The sequence below is a fragment of the Capsella rubella genome, unplaced genomic scaffold (genome assembly GCF_000375325.1).
Source record: "Capsella rubella cultivar Monte Gargano unplaced genomic scaffold, Caprub1_0 scaffold_8, whole genome shotgun sequence".
Lineage (NCBI taxonomy): Eukaryota > Viridiplantae > Streptophyta > Magnoliopsida > Brassicales > Brassicaceae > Capsella > Capsella rubella.
The window spans coordinates 10079145-10095870 of NW_006238916.1; the positions used below are offsets into that span (position 1 = coordinate 10079145).

Genomic DNA, 16726 nt, shown 5'->3' on the forward strand with positions numbered 1-16726 from the left:
GTTTTTATTCCCCCGACCCGGATCGAATATCTCTTCCGAACAACGTGTAAAGAACGTGTATAATCCATCATCACGTGATACTTTGCGAGTAAGACATATCCACTTCTTTCACAACTTTTCTAGTTTCTTTTTTTCTTTTTTTCTAAGAAAATAACCATGCATGCATGCTTTCACACTAGTTTTGCCAGTTCTGTCACATTTATATATACACTCAATAATAATTCATGACTTCTATTTTTTTTTTAAATGTTATTACCGTTAAGTTATATGCTAGTTTATAAGTATGGTTTTGGTTGGGGTTTTAATTAACTAGGACATTATGGTTTATCCGAATCAAAAAACCTTTTTTTTTTTTTGTCATCCTCAAAAAACCTATCTAGAAATTAATATTTTGCTATCAACTTTATATAATCTGTTTTTTTAAACTGACGCTTTGTTCTGTTATAGGCTTTAATTTGGGTTGATCTACCAAAGACGATCACTAAAATTATAATGTGCATGAAACTTAAACAAATTACATTATCCATTATTATTGTTAAAAAGGTTTTAAGATATTTTTTTCACTATATTTTTTTCCTAAATAATAATAATAATGATTGATGTGTGAGCCTTGAAGATAAAGAGAGAAGGAAACGAATAGACTTGAGCAAGTGGAGAATTTTTTGTGGACCTCATCTTCTCGTCTTTGATCAAATGTTCTTTTCGTCTCAAAAAAAATTGTAGATATGAAGCCATATATATTATTAAACCAATAAAATACTATATTAATTTTGGCATATTACTTTATTTTATTAATTAAAAATTAAAAGGAAACAATTTCATATCTAAAATATGGATCATATGAACATGCGTTTGATATAAAGAAGCTCAAGTTCTTCTTCGGTTCTCTTTTTCCACTTTGGCTCTATGTGATCAAGAAAGGTCGGCAACTTATCCTCGGAATAACACGTGGCAAGATATCATTGGTCCGACCTCAGATCCGACGACGCCGGACTTATCCTCTTGGGATATCTCTTTTGCTTATGTTAAGAGAGACATTGAACATTGAAGCCTTTCAAGAATCTCACTGTTTGTGTCTCTATCCGGAATAGAGAAAAGAATCCAAAGTTGTCTTTAGGTTCATACACTACCAAGAAAATATGGAGGAGAAAAAGGAAAAAAAAAAACTTAAATAAATCGTTACCAAATTTTAAAAACAAATAAACCCTAACCAATAAGAATGACAAAGAAAAACGATAGCGAAACTTCTAAATTTCTCTAACAAGGAAAATGAAATAAATATAATTCAGATTTTTAAAAAAAAAATTTGGGGAAAAAGTAGCAATAGTCTTTTCAGCATCAAGAAGAGAGAACATACCCATAACATAAACATCTTTTCCTTGACGGATGATGATGATCATGATCATGACAAAATGATGATGATGGCTCCACTATCTCCACAACCTCATCCCTTGTAGGATTATGTATATATATAGCCTCATTGAGATCTTATTGTAATACACACAACTTAGAAAACTATCACTTCTTCCTTCTAAGTCTCTTACAGAAGAAGAATCAGATTACAGTGTGAAATTTAGAAGTTACTCAAATGGAGGGTAAAGGACGAGTCGGATCATCAACTTCTTCCTCTTTCACCGCTGAACTCTTCGGCTCCAAAGATCCTTCGCCGCCATCTTCTTCCTCTGGCATCTTCTCCTCCATTTTCCCTCATCCATCCAAGGTTTTTATTACATTCCTCTTCAATCAATATTTTGTTTCCTGTGTCGCATGATTGATTCTTGAGGCTTAATCTTTGGTTTCTTGATTTGACTTCTCAGGGTGTTCCAAGAGATGGTTCAAGTTCCAAACATGCCTCACAAGGTCAGTGAGACAAAAAAAAAAAAATTTGTGCAACTTCCTTCTTCTTCTTTAGTCACTTAGTCTCAAAACACTCTGCTTTTCTTGATTAATCAAGAATGACTCTGTTTTTTTAACAAATATTTTATGTTTTACTAAACACAGCTCAACGTAGAGAATCTTCAACTGGAGAAGACAGAGTTGAGCCATGTCATCTAAGCTCTTCTCTTTACTACGGTGGTCAAGACGTATACTCTCGATCCACCACCAACCAAACTTACCCTGCAGTAAGTCTTTTTAACTTGTGTATATATTAATTTTACTAATCACCTCCAAAGACAGAGGACTTGACTGATTAGAAAAAACATCTCTCAGGCTAAAAATGAGCGTAGAAGAAGCGGAGAAGACGATGCTAATGGACAGAACTCGCAAGATGTTTCAAGAGGAAACTGGTGGCAAGGTTCTCTTTATTATTAAAGAACCACCACCTTAGTTTTTCCTTGTAAATCTTTCCAGAAACCCATGAAGCTCAAGCCAAGTACTAATATCTACTGAACCAAGACTTTGTATAAATAAGTTTATGCAGTAAAAAAAAAAAGTTATTTAGGAGACTTCAAAGATGAAGTAAAAATATCAAAGAAATCTCCTAAATAGTTTTGTCTAGTACTTGTTCTAAAGAACTGTATCAATATTTACTCTGCTTTTTGTCTATCAAATGTCCTTCAAAATGATGAAATCATTAGCCTTTTACCAAACACAAAAACTTTATAAAACTTATAATATATATATTAGTATTATCCGAAATGTTTTTATGCATGTATTGTACAAAAGCTCTTATCCGAAATGCAAAGAAAAAACCTTTCATACGCATCAGCCATTTTAGACGCTGTGAAAAGCCTCAAGGACCGTTCACGCGCTTCCTTGCCTTTCCTCTGCAATTCCTCTGTTCCATCGCTTACAACCCGCGAAATCGCCTCCACGAGAGACTCAACGTTCGGTGAGAAAGTGTATCCCAAATGTGGACCGACGACTACTGACCCAGTAATGCTTGCTAGCCTCGTGGCTAAGACTGGTTTCCCTGAAACCATGGCTTCCAAGAGAGTGTGATCTAGTCCTTGAGCTCGAAGCGTCGGGTTCACAAACACATCGATCGCGTTGTAGAATCCCGCTAGCATTTCTTGATCCAATGGTCCAAGAACGATCACATTATCCCCGAGGTCTCTATATCTGCTTCCCCATGGACCATCACCAGCTACCAAAACGACTACGTTTTCACGTGCCATCTTGTTCTCTTCAAACACTTGTTTCAAAGCTGAGAACATCAAAGGATGACCTTTATCTCTCACTAACCTCCCCGCAATTCCAAGAACCAAAGGATCTTTTTTGTTCTTGCCGCCGCTTCTAACGCCAAATTTCTCTCTAAAGCTCTCGCGTTTAGTAACGTCCGGTTTGAAAACGCTCTCGTCAACGCCGTTTAGGATGATGTGTACGCGTTCCTCGGGAATCATATAGATCCTCTTAAGTACGTCACCGCAGTGGTCGCTAGTTGCCACGTGGTGAGCGTAACGTTGGAAGAATTTGACTTCTTCGACGACTCGCTTCGCTCGCTCCGTCAGAGCAGGAGAGGAAGGCGGTGGATGCTCTTCTTCAGCTCCGGCAGCAACGGCGGCGGCGATGTCTGCTTGACGGAGGAGTTCTTGGATGATATCGGAGTGAAATGTCTCGTAAGCGATTCCATGCCAAGACGCTACCACGTTTGGGAGATTCTTGGCTCTTGTGTGGAGAAGCCCTACGCTCTCCGTGTGAATCACGTCAAATGGTCTTCCACTCGCGTTCTGTGTCTGCGTATTACGGAGAAAAATTCGCGTTAGTTTAACTTAAGTTCTACTCTTTAAATTTAATCCACACTGTATGATTGACTACTGATTATAGCCTAACCATAAACAAATTGACTAATACAGTATTATAGTTCTATTGTAATTGATTACTATTAATTATAAAATATATAAAGTCACTGGTCAGCAGTTGACTAAAAAAATAGTAACTATACAACACAATTATAATCAAAGAGAGTAATTTGTTTACTGCTGACAATTAAGTATTACCCACTAGTCCACCAGGTTCACTAGTTATACAAAAATTCAGCGAGATTTTGTTAGAATTTTTGTTAATTGAAATTGAGGATGGTGAATAGGTTTGAGTAATTCAAACAGTCTGTAAATTAAAGTGTGATATTATCATATTTGATTCTAAGTTGAATATGATTGAATCTGCAACAGACGCAACTATAACGCCATTTTTTTGTAGCCTTTAGTTAGTGTATAAGTATATATGATAATACTTCCGCACTAATTTGCACTACCAAACATTCAAACGCAAGAGAAAACGTAGCTCAGCCACGGAAATAGTTTTTGCAATTTCTAGTTTACCTGAAGCTGTTGCGAGACGGAAGCTTGATCGAGATATCCAGCAGCAGTGGGCTGAGAGAGATGAAACCGTAGATTTTTCAGTTGGTATACAGGAAACGATGGAGAAGCAGCGGTGAAAACATGAACTTCGTGGCCACGATTGGCCAGAGCTAGGTGCAACGTAAGCGCGTGTCGCTCAAGCCCACCGGCTTGCGATTTCCTTGGCCACTTTTTAACCACCACAGCGATCTTTAGAGTCTTCTTGGGTTTATACGGGAACGTGAGATGGTTCCAAGCTGAAGAGAAGCGAAGAAGATCAATGGTTTCATTGTTATGGTGATGATCATCGAATGTGTTAGCGTTGGGGTTGAGATCGTAAGGACAAGAACAGAGTGATGTGCTGTGTCTGAAGACGAAAGAGACGAATGAGAGGAGAGAGAGGAGCAGAGCAAAGTGACAGAGGTATCTGAAACTGAAGGAGAAGCTCACCAATGAGTTTTCTCTAGCCATTGAAAGTGATAGATCGAATCTTGAAACTCGAAAAATTTAATCTTTTGAGATAAAGAAGAAGAAGAAAATTAATTGTCATCAGCCGATTGAATCTTGAGAAAAAAGTTGACCAAGTGACTTGATTAGATTAGATTAAGATTAAAGTTGTGTTATTTACGTCACATGCACATGCTCGTCGTTATTTTATTTATTACTGGAGACGCTGAAGTAGTGATTGTGTGGCGTCGAGAGATGGAATGCGTGCCGTCTCAAGCAAAGAAAACGACAAGACGATTGATGTATGGTTTATACTTTATACACTATATGCACGACATCGTTTAGCAAGGCCTAAAATAGAAGGTAAAACAAACTATAAAAAAATAAGCGCCGCTGCCGGGGATCGAACCCGGGTCACCCGCGTGACAGGCGGGAATACTTACCACTATACTACAACGACATTTTTGATTTTCAATCACGTAATTAGGTATATATCGTAAAATATAAACCTTTCGTAATAGCTTAAAAAGTAGATTGAAACTTGGCAGACAAAATCTAGTTTAATCTATGGATCCTTCTGCTACGGTTGCGCATAACAGAATTGTTATATTGTTTTCTCAACTTCATCCACATAAATGTCAGCGTTAGAAGTTTGATTATCCCACACTCAAAAGTCCTATATCTATGGTTTAATGGTTGTTAGATAAAGAGCTTTGCTATAAAGGGATATAAGACCTACTTTCGTGTAATAAAAACAATTAATGGCGACTAAAACGTTGCAGATTACATCAATATTTAAAATGTGATATGCTAAATGCAATTAGTGGTAGGGACTATTTTTAGTATTTATACCGTTGATTCCAAAGAAAAAAGAGTAGTCATGTTTGGTCAGATCTTCATGTTCTGAATAGGTGAACCAACACCAACCTTCTCCCCCCTCTCTTTGTTACTTGGAAACATCGCATAAAGAAAGAAGAAACAAACATGTATGTTTTGTCCCCGAAACACTCATCCCAAGCTGCATTTGTTGACTTAATCCACCATAATCCCCAAAAAGAAAACGAAAACAAAACCTAAACCAGCATATTATATACCTCGTATCAATAGCTCATGAGAACTATATATTATAAAATAATTCTATTATATTATAATAATTTTTACAAAAATAATCAAAAAGTTGGCTTAGATATAAAATCATATAATATTGTTTAAACTTTACGATCATGGTTGCTAATGGAATCTTAATTTGGTTACCGATCTGGTTATGGTTCGCGCGCAGATCTCTTCATTAATTAAGTTAGAAGAAGAATCATATTTTATGTTTTAGGCTCTGAAGCTACTAGAGTTTGAGAGCACACACAACACATTACTTGTATTAGAAGTTATAGTTTGGTTGTTATTTTTTTGTAAAACTCCCTAGCTAGTTAGTATTTAATTTCATTCGGAAACGACGTCGACGATCTTAATATATTTCCAATTTATTTTGATGATAAGTATATTTTTTTTTCAATGTATCTTCTTAGTTGGTTTTATCTACATTTTGTATTGTTGTGGTATATATTCCTTTTGCTTAAATGATAGATTGAGAACAACATCCTTGTTGTTGGGTCATTTGGATTAAGGCTTCAGTCTCATGTGTTTGTTTTCTTGTTGTAGATTTACTAGAAAATAAGCTTAACATTTTGGTTATCAGTAAAAAGAAGTTGGACGCTGAGATGATTCATACATCCAATACTAAAAAATAAAAACTTCAAAAAGAGAAAACAAAAATAATTATCTGTATTGAGAAGAAAAAAGAAAGAAATTAAAGTACAAAAAAGCTAATTTAAAAACCATGACTAAATAAATTATTGCTTTCTAGAATTGTCAAAAACTATTCAAATCATTCAAACTATTCAAATGATTTAAGCTATAAATGGACTAAAAATTAAATATAAGGTTGAATACATTGCTTTTAGAGATTTTTTGAAAAACAAAAATATCACCTAAAAAAGGGTTCGTCATAAATAAATGCATTCATTCATAATAAAAGAAAAAAGGAAAAAGAAGGAAAGATACATATATACATATTTACATACATACATACATCTCTCAATCGTCTTTGTATATGTATATAAATAAGGTTTCCTTAATCCTTAATTCTGAAACTCTCTCGTGAGTCGCAAAAACTTGACAACAATTGGCAGGTGATATTGTCGTGTAACGCCTTCTTCAGCCTTAAGCTGTCCATCTGTACGGTCTTCCCGTTCCTTCTTTATAAAAAAATCTCAACTCTTCACCACTTACCCAAACTTCTCTCTCTCTCTCTCTCCTTCCCTCTTCTCTCTGTTCTTCGATTTGCTCTGTTCTTGATTTGCTCTGCTTTTCCTCTGTTTCTGTCTTTCTTGTTTTAGTTGGTTTGTTCTGTCCAAAGATATCTCCTTTTAGAGAGTGAGAGCAGTCAAATGGAATCTACTGAGCTACACGACATGGATTTCATATCAAATCCCTTTACTTCCTTCTCAGAGCCAAGTTTCTTCACTCCAAGCACAAGCTCCCTCTCCGACGAACCAGATTCACCAAAGCCACAGAACGAAGACGAAGATGACTACATCACCGAGTTGACTCGTCAGATGACAAACTATATGCTTCAAGACGATGAGAAGCATCAAAAGGTACCCCCAACTTTATTTTAAAAACAAATTCACTCCTCAGATTCGAGATTCTCTTCCTTTTTTCTTCAATCTTTTTCTTATTCTTTTTTTTTTTGATTCAGTCTCGTAGTGGTGGTGGCTCTGGCTCGCCGCAGTCAACTCTGTGGTCACCATTTGCTTCCGGTTACAGCAGCCCTATTGGTCCTTCACGTGAACCATCGCCGCCGCTAACTCCAACGGTGGAGACAATCATGGCGAAGGTCGATACAAAACCTGTGACCATCCCTTTTCAATCAAAACAAGCTCTAATCGATGACCAGATCCGATCTATTCAAGCAAACGTGAGCAGCTCATGCTCATCATCTTTTATTTTTTTTAAATCATTTGTTAATTTACTCAGTATCTTTCTTACTTTAAAAAAAAAAAAAAACGTCGGTTATAGTATCAACGGTCTGGATTGAATCTTGAAGAAAACTACAAGTTTTGTTTCCTTTCTTATTTTCTTAAAAAAGAGTTCGGTGTTGATTTATTTATATACTGTAGTTCCATAAGATCAAGAAGGAGAAAGAGAAAGAGAAGAAACGAAACGATGACGTTATGAGGAACAAAGCAAGGAACTACCAGCAGCAGAGACCCAGGTCGGGGGTGAAGGCGGTGTTCGTTGACGGGTCGGGTTCAAGAACCGGCGGGTCTGGTGGAACCGGAGTGTTCTTGCCACGTAGTCATGGTACTGTTATGGAGCCACGCAAGAAATCAGGTTAGAAGCCAATAAGCAAACAGTCATTATTATTTTATAATTAAACTTATCTCATTATTACACTTTCTTTACCTTTCTTCCGTTATAAGTTTTTCTTTTTTTTTGGGAATTTTATTTTTATATTTTGAAAAATTAGTGGTTTTCATGTAGGTTACGTATTATAAAGGACAAAAGAAAAAAAGAAAAAAAAGATAGGATGACGTCTTCTAACATTTTATCAAAATACTTTGAGATTCCACTTTGTGCTTTTTTTTGGGGGGTTGACAAAAATTGGAATCTTGGATAGTATTAAGATATGTCGTAAAATTAATTTCCTTAAGATAACAACTAAAGCATTGAATATTAGATTTAAGAGTTGGTTTAAGACTTTAGTCTTTGTTGATTTGCATATTATGTTATAGATTAGAGTTTGTAAATCTTTGTTATAGATAAGATTTCATATCCTGTCATGGTACACTTGCTTAGTTTCAGAATCGACTTTTGAATTTTGCACAAATTCCATTCTTTCTGTTGTGATAATCTTCTTAGCATATCTTTTTATTTATTTTATTTAACTGAACATGGTTATCATGTTGGGTTAAGGGTTAGGTTTGGTTAGTATAGCTGATTGAGTATCATCACCAATCATCTAAAGCTCGAAAACTCAATTATTTAGGACAAATATAATATAAGAATCTTTCTTACATTATTACATAGTTTGACTGAGCAAGATTCCATAGATTCCTTGTCACCAATTTAATCTTTCTATTCTTTTTATCTTAATATATTCATATATTCTGTGTGGCTATAGCTTTGACAGATATGGCCTCCCTAATTAGAATCTTGCCTCAACTCTTTGGTCCCCATTTGTACTAGCCCCTTTCCCTTTCAACCAAAATTAAAAAGAAAAAAAAAACTAAATCATTTAGGTTTATAAATCATTCTAATTCATTGATATAAGACCCCACTAGTTTCTTTCAATAAGTGGATTATAGTCTAAGATAACCTAAGATATTTATTTATACTTTGTCTTTGTGTGACTCTTTCATTTGTCACCACCGTTCGATCATTGATAATATACCCAAGGCCATAACCGAACCACATAGTATGAAGTTTTGTTTCTTTCTAAATATAGTATTTATATCCTCAGAGTTAGATGGACGACACTTAACCATGCAGGTTTGTTGATGATCTTTCAACTCTTAACATTAAAGTTTCTTTCTGACAATTTCATTTTTCAAACTATTATTAACCGTTACCCAATCTAGGAGTCGGTGAGTTTGTCAACAAAATATCAACAACCGTTCTTTTTAAGAAACTAATTCTTTGTTCTTCTCATCATATATGATTTTGAAGTTGTTTAGATTTTGGTGGGTAGGTGGTGGTGACAATTTTACTATTTATTGCACTGGTTGTATTCAAATTTGTTGTCGTTCCAATGGAAACTGATGTCTCAACCAAAACTGTATTAATCTTGAGTTGTTACTCTTACCGGTTTAGTTTGGTTAGATGTAGTTTCGGTTTGGTTTTGACTTTTGTGCCTGAAATAAATTTTGGTTGCAGGGTGTTCAACAGTTATAATACCAGCAAGAGTAGTTGAAGCTTTGAAAGTTCACTTTGACAAATTGGGTGTTCCTTCTACATTCTCTTCTGATATCCCTCCTTTTCATGGTACCAACCCCACCTATCTCTTTCCTATTTTTTAATTTCCATTTCTTTTTTTTCTTTTTTTTTTTTAAATCTTTTGAGTAAAGTTATGATTAACAAGAATTAGTTTACACATGTGTAAATGATTTAAGTAATAGTAATCAAATACATCGTATTTGACACATAGGATTAACTAATACAATGATTCTTGAAATTTACCATATAGATGCTTTGTTGGTGTCCATGAAGAACCAAAGTAACAAGAGTAGTTCATCATCTCGGCCGGTACGAAGTGCATCACCGTACGTGGTGGAGATGTCAGCCGAGAGCCGCCAAGAACCACAAGCGGATTTGCCTCAGGAGTGGACGTACTGATCAAACATTGGCACATGCTTTTGGTTGCTTGCAGTGATAGGTTTTCATAAGGTAGGGTCTTCGGATTGAATATCGTCTAGTGGGTCAAAAATAAAAACAAAAATAAAATGCTTTCAAAAACCATTATTTTTTTATTGGAAATATATAGATTTTATAGTTTTGTGATTTTTTTTTCTTTTTATTATTGTGATAAAATCAATAATTCTTGTGATAAAGAACAATAAATTGTACATGTATATATATGTATTCATATATATCGCATGTCTTATTGTAATAAAGGATTGTTTTTTTTTTCCTAATGTAAGATTCAAAATTCCTTGTAATAAAAGCATTACTGCATATTTGCATCTCCCCAGTGTAAGTAAAAAAAATGATTTTATTTGATTATTACATCTATGTATTGGTTCGTATGCTTAACTCTCTTGTTTACAAATTACACTCGTAAGACTTTATGGTTTTGGTTTTGAGAATAGCTATCACCTATCAGTATGGTATTTTGAACTTTCCTCAATAAAATTATAATAGGACAGACCTCTTTACCAAGTTGATGTATATTAGAAATTGACATTGACGTGAAAGGACTAAACATATATAAAAGATACGGTTTTGTGAATGAAGAGAACAATTCAATTTAAAATTTGAGAGAACGCGTTAAGATGTATTGTATGTTGTAAATGTGGAAAGATATGGTAAGCTCGTGGCCTCGTGGGTGGTCTTAAATCCGCCGACTTCTCTCGTACAGTGCGAAGATGATTTTGACTTATTCATCGTACTTTCACTTTATAAGGTTCATGTGCACTCACGTTTTGTCATTACTGATATTAGTTGTGAGCCAGTGACGGTGGTGTACATTACTCCACTCTCCTCATGTGACTTCTCTTAATTTCTCTCTCTCTCTCTTTTTTTTTTTTTAAATCACACCGACGAATCCTGAGGTTTAGGTTTACACATATCTTCATGCTACAGTGAAAATTAAAATGAAAAATAATTCCGTTTGAACTTAGTAGAACCCAAATGTATGTGGGTTATGGGTATTAAACTTTGACCGGGACTTGTTTGTTTACTTGTATATATTAGCATTGCCTCTATACGGACAACAAAAGGTCACATGTGTTGTGTATACTACTACATCAAAGCATGTCGCAATAGTTTCTCTGATTTTGTTTATTTCTCGTCAGCTGGTGAGAAATCATCCGATGTTTTCTGAGGTGAGATAACCAATCCGAAGTTTCTAAATTCAAAGTTTAATGAGGAAACCAAATACTAGATTGATTTCGTCTATATTTTGGTCTGATAAAAAATAATTTGCTGCGATTTTGCTTCCTTTTTTTTCGGTAACAAAACAAGCTTGTAGGATGATTATATAAGACTTTATTATGTTTTCTTATAACAAAGGTTTTATGGTGTTTTACACGCAACAATTTGAAGGTCTTTGATGAAATGACTCCACGTTTTCATATTGTAAAGTTGGACAGCAACTCAACGTTTTGCATATGCGTAATTGTGGAAACGGTATGGAATACATTTTAAACGGTATGGAGTATAAAACGACTTATGTATGGGTGTGACCAGTGGCGGATCTACCTTATAGGTAGGTTGGGCACGTGCCCTACACTGATTTTTATTTTGTATTGAATAACTCTACACAATAGTTTCATATTAGTTCATTTGGTAATGTTTACATGTAGGTAATATGAGAGGTGGGGTGTTCTATACCTTCATGTAGACTATTTTTACTTTTTAACTTTCGTATTTTTATCATATGGTATACTAATGTAGTATTAATTTTTAGGTATATTTAATATGTGCCATAGGTTAATAAATCTCCTGGATCCGCCACTGGGTGTGACTTGTGAGCCGTATGATTCGAGTCGAAATTCACGAATAATACCTCTTTTTTTTCAATTCCCTTTAAACTTTTTTTTTTAATAGCTTTTCAATATGAGATATTAATTTGATCATGTGGTGAGTGTGGTCCTTAACGAGTGAGATTGGGAGTTTCATAACCAACTATTACGAGATGGGCGATTGGAAGTTTTATAGTTTACATATATCATATATTGGATATGAATGCTTTATATTTGAAAATAAATATGTAAAACTATAAATAACACATGCAAAAATAAATAAGACTAATCCCATGTCACAAAAACATCCTTGTAACTCATAACTGATATATAAGCGCATTACTGTATATGGCAGTTGACGATCCAAAGCAATTATATATTGTATATTCCTATAGGCCCAATGATCTTTGAATCTTTCTCGCGTTTATCCAAACCAGTTTTACCTAAAATTCTGCTTAGAATTATATATACATTGGTATTTACGATTTGATCAAATCAAAACAAACGAATCTTACAAAACCGATAATATAGAAGAATAAATACAAAATTTTCCGTTTCAAAGATTCGCACTTCTTAGTCCTTCCTCCTTACTAATAGCAACAACTTCTTCCTCAAACTTTAAATTCATCAATTACATAAATTATTCTTTACTTCTTTAATAAATAAAAGAATATACTGTATGCTACATCAGAAATAAATAAAAATAAATAAATAAAAGTGAGGACTAAGGAGTTCCTGCCATACGTACACTAAATCCAAAAACGTGATACATTTTATTCCTATATTATTATTCCAATTGGGAAACAAAAATATAATTAAAAAACGATCAATACAACAAGCATCATATTGTAGTTTGTTATAAAAGAAAACAAAAAGGAAATCAACAATGTGACTGAACCTCGGTGTGACTGTCACTACTAGTGTCCCTAAAAGCCCTACTTCCACAAATCATAAACCCTAATCCAAAACCAGCCATTGCAGCCAAGAAGACTCCTCCATTGAACGACATCACAGCCAACATGACCAAATAAGACAAACCAGCCCTCACGGTGTAAACCACCGTCTGAACTAACCCGCCCCCGAAGCAAGCCGGACCAGGTTTCATGAAGCCGCACCGCGATAGCCACTCTGAGATCGCTGAAATAGCGAAAATGGCTAGGAGACAGAGGCAATACATTGTCAGACTGGTCCCTGGCCAGCCATCGAAAAGAACCTCCGTGTTTTTCCCCCAAAAAAAGGTCATATGCATCATGCCGCCGTGATGGCGGCGATGATGTTGGAAGAACGATGATGGTGAAGGTGCCTGAGAAGATCCACTCATGCCGTTCATTTCTTTAGAGATATTTCATAACGTGCCTTGAGAAGAGTTTTTGTTGTTGTTGTTGTTGTCGTGTTTGTGTATTTATAAGGGTTTTGTTTGTCTGGGTTGGAGTTTGGTGTGTAGTACAATGTACATTTTCACAACAATAATGCGATAATTGTGATTTTATGTTGAGTTTAAAAATTGTACTTCAAAGATATTTAGTTGAGGTTTAATTATATATGCTTTTAGTTTTTCTTTTAAATCTAAATCCAAAGCTGAGGAAAATCTAAAAATTGTTTATTGTCTTTGACTTTGAGACTCTGATGATTTCGTCTAGTTTCTAGCTTTACTGTTAAAAGCACCCCGAAAAAACAAAAACAAAAAAACTTAATATGTAGTATGTTAACTTAAATTAAAACCTCTGAAGAATGAACAAAACAAAACCGTGGAAATAATCATTATTAGCAGGCTCCCAGGCCCATTAATAATTCAATATACCGATTTAGATATAGCTTTCTCGAAAAATGTAAATAGTTTTAAATGCATGCAAATAAACCCCAAACGGCAAACGGTATTAGACGTAATCGTTCGCTTCAATGAGTTTCGTCGACGTAATGTTTACGATGCCTTTATGGAAGGAGACTCCCATATTTATACGTCTCTGGTCTCTCTATTCTAATTCTAGTATATATATATATGAGAGATCTCACAATCAATAAAGTTCTTTTACGCACTATAGTATCTCTATCGTAACCGAGTTTTGTTTCGTTTTTATGTTTTTGCTCCTTTCTTCATTCCTAATTAAGTTTTACGCTAATCAATCAATCAGATATTTGATTAGCATTTTATGTAGTCAATACCTCTAAGAACCGTGGATAAAATCTGTATCAATAATTGGGAGAGCGATCCTATATATGCTTTTATGTTTTGTAGAATATATATATCAAATCTCAATCCTATACAAACCAAAATTGACTAAGCAAGATTCTGAAAATAATCCATGAATGGTGGTCTTTGTCTGGTTTTTAAGAAGATATGATAATTATAAAATGAAGAGCTTAATATAGTAATAAATCAAAGGGATTGGAAACAAAAGTTTACTAATTACTAAAATTGGGGATTGAAGAGGACACAATTCTCTCTTTTTTTTTTTTTACTTTCTAAATATTACCTTTTAATTGATGTACGAGTACGACACAAACAAAAGTTTTTGATAAGTCAAAATACACAAGTTTGTACTGTACTATACAATAATATCAAAAATATACTCTTTTTATCTCCACAGAAACCAGAAAAAATTGTTCAATAAAAGGAATATCAATTAAATGCCAATCTACCAAACAACCAATTTTCTAACAATTTTCCTCTCCTCTCAAAACACACACAAGAAGAGCCAAAGAACAAACAAGAAAGCATGGATCACGGTCACATGCACGACATGTCTCCACCACCATCACCATCATCATCCATGATGAACAATGGATCCATGAACGGAGGAGGAGGAGGACACCACCACATGATGATGATGCATATGACTTTCTTCTGGGGCAAGAACACGGAGGTTCTCTTCTCCGGTTGGCCCGGAACAAGCTCCGGCATGTACGCTCTTTGTCTCATCTTCGTCTTCTTCCTCGCCGTCTTCACTGAATGGCTTGCTCATCACTCTCTCCTCCGTGGCACCTCCGGAGGTTCGGCTAATCTCCCCGCCGGGCTAATCCAGACCGCCGTGTATACCCTCCGTACCGGCCTCTCCTACCTAGTCATGCTCGCCGTCATGTCATTTAACGCCGGTGTGTTTCTTGTCGCTCTCGCCGGTCATGCCATTGGTTTCATGTTGTTCGGAAGCCGAGCTTTTCGGAGTTCCTCCGATGACCGGAAAACTAACTATGTTCCTCCCTCAGGCTGTGCTTGTTGATGATAATATTATGTTTTACATATATATATATATATGGATGGATATATATATTGATCCATGATCCATGCTTGTCTTTCTAGTTAAAGATCTAGGGGTTTTAGTTTTCTTGATTATTTTCTGGATTGTTCTTGGGGAGATTCGTGTGTTTGTGAGTGTGAGGACGAGGATTATTTGATATTTTCTGTCTATTTTTCTTTTAATATTTTATTTTCTTGCTGGCTGATGGCGAAAGCTGTAGATACCAGTTTACTACATTTAGACACAAATTTATTTTTTCTCTCAATAATATACAAAAACTTTTAAAAAATTTAGATAAGAGGCAATTTTTATATATATCTTTCTATCGAATACACCCAAAGTTAATGCATAGTTTACAATTATCCGTTTCAGTACTGTAGTCCCGTGACCTCGCTGAGATGACGACACGTATAGATCTTTTGGTTTATCTGGTTTGAGGAGTTTTTTTTTTTCTTTTTTAATAGTTAGATGTAGGTTCAGTAATTAATTTATAATCAAGTTACGAGACGAAGGGAAGAGAAAGATGATGATTAACCTAAAAAGAAAGAGATAAAGAGTTGAGGACAATGATTGATTACTCGAGTATTTAACCCGATAACTTAACCGAAGTAAAGTATATGCGGGATCGATCACAAGGAGCAATGGTACACTAAAGACTTGCGAGATTCGTTCGTACCTAAAGCGAAAAGGGTTTTTGTTTGGTTTTCAGTTTTGTAAATAAAAATGCAAATAAAAGAGAGATTTAAACTTATGAATTAAAGACATTGGGCTGCAGGGTATTTTCAGAGAATCAATGAATAACAAATAAAACCAATAAGGAATTCAGACATGAAGAACCGTTCTTGAACATGAACAGAAGTTTAGACTAACTCTCTCTCAAGACATTAATCACTAAATCCAACTATTCAATTACTAAACTCTCATTTGTAATTTCCTAGCCAAATTTGCACTATCAAACAGGTTCATTTGGTTCACAAAGCGTTCTAACATCAACTCTCGCAGGTTAGAAATACAATACTCAATTTACATTCATTCAGGCATTTTATCGAACATCTCTGAAACACATAAAAGCCTAAGTTCTAAAACAGGGTGATCAATCCTATTCTAGCATTGAGAACATGTAAATTGAAGAACCTAATGATTAAGAATTCACTAAGACATCTAATCTATCAAATCATTGAATTCTCCTTTCCGAAACCCTAAAACCCAATTTAGAGACTACTCAGACATAACAATCGAAACAAAGCAAATAGATTTTAAAGGAAACATGATTCAATAAATTAGAATAAGAAAAAGGTTTAGAAATCTTCTCCAAATTGTCAAAGAGGATCAATCTCTATCCCAGATGTTGCTTACAAGACTAAACTCAGAAAAACTGCTGTGAAAAACGTCCCATGAAAAACAGGTCTTTTTGGGTTTTAATACCCATTACAGAAGAAAATAGAAGTTAACTCCGGTTAAGGAAACCGAAATTGGAATGGACCGATCGGTCTAACAGATGGACCGATCGGTCTTTAGGCGC

At 34.9% G+C, this 16726-nt stretch overlaps 5 protein-coding genes and 1 non-coding gene across 6 annotated transcripts; 3 read left to right on the forward strand and 3 right to left on the reverse strand.

Moving 5' to 3' along the window:
• Nucleotides 1-1361: 1361 nt before the first annotated feature.
• Nucleotides 1362-2578, forward strand: LOC17876770. Its single transcript, XM_006279649.2, has 4 exons — nt 1362-1720; nt 1818-1860; nt 2002-2123; nt 2212-2578. Exons 1-4 carry the CDS (start codon nt 1589-1591, stop codon nt 2311-2313), a joined length of 399 nt encoding a protein of 132 aa, XP_006279711.1. The 5' UTR covers nt 1362-1588; the 3' UTR covers nt 2314-2578.
• Nucleotides 2579-2640: 62 nt separating this feature from the next.
• Nucleotides 2641-4754, reverse strand: LOC17876762 (D-inositol 3-phosphate glycosyltransferase). Its single transcript, XM_006282129.2, has 2 exons — nt 4266-4754; nt 2641-3677 (listed from the first exon to the last, which is right to left on the reverse strand). The coding sequence occupies exons 1-2, from the start codon at nt 4752-4754 to the stop codon at nt 2646-2648; spliced, it is 1521 nt and encodes a 506-aa protein (XP_006282191.1). The 3' UTR covers nt 2641-2645.
• A 364-nt stretch (nt 4755-5118) lies between these two features.
• TRNAD-GUC lies at nt 5119-5190 on the reverse strand. The gene has a single exon. It is a non-coding gene; the product is annotated as a tRNA-Asp (tRNA).
• A 1679-nt stretch (nt 5191-6869) lies between these two features.
• Nucleotides 6870-10462, forward strand: LOC17876092. The gene is made up of 5 exons (XM_006280823.2): nt 6870-7384; nt 7486-7704; nt 7907-8120; nt 9663-9770; nt 9973-10462. The coding sequence occupies exons 1-5, from the start codon at nt 7175-7177 to the stop codon at nt 10119-10121; spliced, it is 900 nt and encodes a 299-aa protein (XP_006280885.1). The 5' UTR covers nt 6870-7174; the 3' UTR covers nt 10122-10462.
• Nucleotides 10463-12848: 2386 nt separating this feature from the next.
• Nucleotides 12849-13298, reverse strand: LOC17877304 (copper transporter 3). Its single transcript, XM_006281901.1, has one exon. The coding sequence runs from the start codon at nt 13296-13298 to the stop codon at nt 12849-12851; it is 450 nt and encodes a 149-aa protein (XP_006281963.1).
• A 1222-nt stretch (nt 13299-14520) lies between these two features.
• LOC17875149 (copper transporter 1) lies at nt 14521-15464 on the forward strand. The gene has a single exon (XM_006281154.2). The coding sequence runs from the start codon at nt 14686-14688 to the stop codon at nt 15184-15186; it is 501 nt and encodes a 166-aa protein (XP_006281216.1). The 5' UTR covers nt 14521-14685; the 3' UTR covers nt 15187-15464.
• The last annotated feature ends 1262 nt before the right edge of the window (nt 15465-16726 follow it).

Excerpts from the sequence above, each read along its gene's own strand:
- LOC17876770 (XM_006279649.2), top strand. The coding sequence starts at position 1,589 with ATGGAGGGTAAAGGACGAGTCGGATCATCAACTTCTTCCTCTTTCACC. Across the intron at positions 1,861-2,001 it reads TTCCAAACATGCCTCACAAG|CTCAACGTAGAGAATCTTCA; the intron begins GTCAGTGAGACA and ends TACTAAACACAG. Across the intron at positions 2,124-2,211 it reads CCAACCAAACTTACCCTGCA|GCTAAAAATGAGCGTAGAAG; the intron begins GTAAGTCTTTTT and ends AACATCTCTCAG.
- LOC17876092 (XM_006280823.2), top strand. The coding sequence starts at position 7,175 with ATGGAATCTACTGAGCTACACGACATGGATTTCATATCAAATCCCTTT. Across the intron at positions 7,705-7,906 it reads TCCGATCTATTCAAGCAAAC|TTCCATAAGATCAAGAAGGA; the intron begins GTGAGCAGCTCA and ends TATATACTGTAG. Across the intron at positions 9,771-9,972 it reads TGATATCCCTCCTTTTCATG|ATGCTTTGTTGGTGTCCATG; the intron begins GTACCAACCCCA and ends TTTACCATATAG.
- LOC17875149 (XM_006281154.2), top strand. The coding sequence starts at position 14,686 with ATGGATCACGGTCACATGCACGACATGTCTCCACCACCATCACCATCA.
- LOC17876762 (XM_006282129.2), bottom strand. The coding sequence starts at position 4,754 with ATGGCTAGAGAAAACTCATTGGTGAGCTTCTCCTTCAGTTTCAGATAC. Across the intron at positions 3,678-4,265 it reads CCGTCTCGCAACAGCTTCAG|ACACAGAACGCGAGTGGAAG; the intron begins GTAAACTAGAAA and ends CGTAATACGCAG.
- LOC17877304 (XM_006281901.1), bottom strand. The coding sequence starts at position 13,298 with ATGAACGGCATGAGTGGATCTTCTCAGGCACCTTCACCATCATCGTTC.